Source organism: Zingiber officinale, chromosome 9A (assembly GCF_018446385.1).
Source record: "Zingiber officinale cultivar Zhangliang chromosome 9A, Zo_v1.1, whole genome shotgun sequence".
Taxonomy (NCBI): Eukaryota; Viridiplantae; Streptophyta; class Magnoliopsida; order Zingiberales; family Zingiberaceae; genus Zingiber; species Zingiber officinale.
The window spans coordinates 23,523,037-23,526,736 of record NC_056002.1 but is presented as its reverse complement, the minus strand read 5'-3'; the positions used below and the strand labels follow the sequence as shown (position 1 = coordinate 23,526,736).

Genomic DNA, 3,700 nt, shown 5'->3' with positions numbered 1-3,700 from the left:
GAGCCTTCATCTTCCCTGATCTTCACCCGAAAAACCCAAATGTTGACGTTGATCACCCACACCGATCGCCGGCGCTAATCGTGGCTGGCAACGTGTCGAAGGTCGGCATAGATGCATCACCCTCGACCAAGGGCTAAGAGTTGTGCCCTAGCATCGATCTCCTCTTGCGATCGATCCAACCCCGATCTTGCGCACAACCCCAATATGGCTAGCACCGACGGTTCCCCTTCGCGTGTCTAGGTTCATTGCGATTGGAGGATCTACAGAGCTAGCAATTGATCGTCGTCGGCCGTCACCCGATCTCTCCTTACAGCCGACGCTACCCTCTTGCCGTGAGCAGCCAATACTGACATCTCATTCTTTCCGCTGTTTCTTGTGAGCCATCAAATTAAGGTAAGCTGAGTTTGTGGATCAGTGTGCATTTCAGTGATGTTTTGGCTAATTGTGAATGTTGGCGTTAGTGGATGTTGGTGTTAAGTGGGTTCATTAACTGATTGTGATTTAGGGTGTTGATTTGAAGATGATGGAGTAACAGTGAACTCCCTCTCCACGGATCACAAGGGAGTGCTTTGCTGCCTTGCTGCCATATTAGAGGTAAGCACCAACTGTAGCCACTGATTTTTGGTACATTGGATGTTGGATTACTAATTTGGGTGAGTATTTGGATTGAGTCCTTGGATTGAATGCTTTGATGCGGATGTGATGATTTCCGATTCAGGGCTTTTGGAATTTGTTGTGGCAATATTGCTTCGGCTGAGAACATCAAGGAAGAGGTTGCTAAGGTGAGTTTTCATGATAAGCTTTAATCCGAGCTATGAAGGGAGTGTGGATTAATTAAGGGAATTATAATGCTAGATTGAACCTAATTCAATCAAGAAATTGATATTAGATGGATATGATAATTAAGGTTAGGGAAACTAACCCTAATTGAACTTGGAGTTATACTTAATTAGGGTTAAAATGTTGGATCTAATCTAAGCTTCGGGTTAGATATGATTTATTTAGTTAATCGAGATTTAATGAATAAATTAGGGTTCCAGGTGAATAAGAATTTGATTTAGCTATTTGATAATTGTGGGAGTAGCTAAATTAAATGTGTTGTTACATGACTCTGATTTGTGACAAGTCGTCTTGCGTGGGATTACCTTTGGCACGCATCTTATTGGAGGCAGGTACCTTGACTTATCTCTTTTGATATATCATGTTGATATGCGTAGTAGGTTATAGCCTTTAGAGCATCCACAATGCTCTAGTGTTATAACACCCACCACATCACCAAAAAGTATAGGGTCCACTGCCACATACTCGTTATAACAACATCTTTCTTTCACCCACATCCCTTTTAACGTTGATACTCATTATTCATGGGTCACACCGTCCACTCACTCATTTTAACATTGTTCCATATTAAATAAATATGTTTTAAAATATTTAAATTATTATTTTTTTTAATAATAATTTTACGTTTAAAAATATAATTTTATTATTTTTCAAAAATAATATTAAATTTTTAAATATATTTATTAAATAAAATAGATGTTTGTGAGAAAACGAAATTACAATGTTAGGAAAATGAAATTATAAAGTTGGAAAAATGAAATTACAACTGAACACCTAAAATTATAAAGTTGAGAAAATGAAATTACAACTGAACACCTAAAATTATAAAGTTGGGAAAATGAAATTACAACTGAGCGGCTAAAATTATAAAGTTGGGAAAACAAAATTTATTTTAAACAATTTAGATATTCCATCTCGACCTAATATCCTTGCATAGGCATTCATGTATGATAAGCTGCTCCTTTGTCATCTGCGAGGTATCTTTGTTCAATATTTCATACTCTTTCAACTTCAAGCGACGATTCTTAGCTTCAGATTTGGACAATGCAGCTTTTGCCTTAATCTCCTCTACTTCGAGTTGTTTTTGTTTCAAATCGACTTCGGACTTCTTCACGCTTGTGTACTCAGTGAACTTTGTGATAATATTGTTGTAGTTTACTGTCAGATCCTCCATGGTCGATTTTACTTTGTCTTTTCCCTTTCTTTTTGCTGCCTTCTGCCTCATTGGACGAGTATCTTCATAATCCAGGTCTATACTCACATCTTGGTTGGAGGAGGTGTTGCTTGCTCCTGACTCTGAGGTCCTCGTCTTCTTTGTCGCCACAACGTGATCAGCGGACTGTGGAGTAAACATTGGATGGTCTTTGACAATTCTCCACACATGTTCGAGATTGAATGCAACACCATTGTTTTCGGATAGATATTTTTCGTACGCAAACCTCAATATATCTTCATCACTGTGACCACTTTGATATGAACTATAAATACTATTGTAATTTGCGTTGAATCGATATACCTTCTTTTGGATTGTATTGTGCCAATGTGACCGTATAACATTTGCACTTCTGGTGTTTGAACCTAGGGGAAGATTCTCATTGTAGTAGCTTGCAACTCGTCCCCAAAAAGCATCCGCCTTTTGATCATTACCGATTATTGGATCATCACTGATAGTGACAAAACTTCTCGCTAAGACCTCGTCTTCAACCTTTGTCCAACTTGAACGCTTTCTTGTACCCTCAGCATTTGAAACTGTCTTTTCTAAATTAACCACCTCAATTGGGGATTCACGATCAGAAAGTTGAGTCTCCGGGACAAAAGTCGGAGTTGCAGGTTCATTCGACATCGAAGGAGTGAAAGACATACCAGTTGTGTGCGGGGTACCATATCCATGAACAGCCGACGGCGTGAAATACGGATGACTCATGTTTTGCCAATATTCGGCTGGAAGCGGTTGATATGGACCTCGAGGGGCATAATTCAGATGATTCATAGAATTTCCAAAACCTTGGAAATTTTGAAGATTTTGTGGAGGAAATGACATATTGGGAAATGGATGTGGGTATAGATAATTTGGTGGAATTTGTGGAGTTTGGGAAGATGAATATTCTTGCGAGTTGTTTGTAGAATTCAAGAAATTTGTAAAAAATACCCTATTATTTTCATCCATTTCGGATAGAAAATAAGATGGTAGGAACTTGAAAAAAATAGATGGGAAGAGAATTTAGAGAGTAGAATTGAAAGAGTAGTGAGTTGGAATGAAAATATGTGTGCATATTGATGGTTATTTATAGATGAAATTTCAAACTAGCCGTTAAAAAGTAACCGTTAAATAACTAGCCGTTATTTAATTTTTAATTTAAAATTTTATATTTACAAAATTTGTTATTTAAAAGAACCGTTGTGTAAAAATAAAGATTTTAAAAAGTGTTACGTTTTAAAAAAATTTAAAAACTAAAAAAACGTTATCTGGCTTTAAAAAAAATAAAAAAAAAAAGTAAAAATAAAAGTTTGCACATGGGGTGGGCCAGGGCGGGCCCACCCCATGAACACTTGAACGCGTTCAAGAGATTGAACGTGTTCAAGAGTTTGAACGCCATGTCAGACACTCACAATGCAGCATTAATGCACAGTACAATTATAACGCGACGTTTAACGTCGCGTTGTGGTTTCTCTTAGTAATAACTATGGTTATCTTTACTTTGGTATGTCACTACATGATACTTGTTGCATGCTTTTATCTATTCTGCATTTATGTTTTATACCATCTTGTTTATTGTCATGACTATTTATGCTCATAAAGGTAGTGACATACCATGTCTTACAATACACCGGACTAGACATTTACCATATCTGACATGTG

The 3,700-nt window shown here is 37.2% G+C and overlaps 1 protein-coding gene across 1 annotated transcript; it reads right to left on the bottom strand.

Annotated features, from left to right (window-relative positions):
- Positions 1 to 1,741: 1,741 nt before the first annotated feature.
- On the bottom strand, positions 1,742 to 2,881 carry LOC122019091 (glutathione S-transferase T3-like). Its single transcript, XM_042576601.1, has one exon. The coding sequence runs from the start codon at positions 2,879 to 2,881 to the stop codon at positions 1,742 to 1,744; it is 1,140 nt and encodes a 379-aa protein (XP_042432535.1).
- Between the last annotated feature and the right edge of the window lie 819 nt (positions 2,882 to 3,700).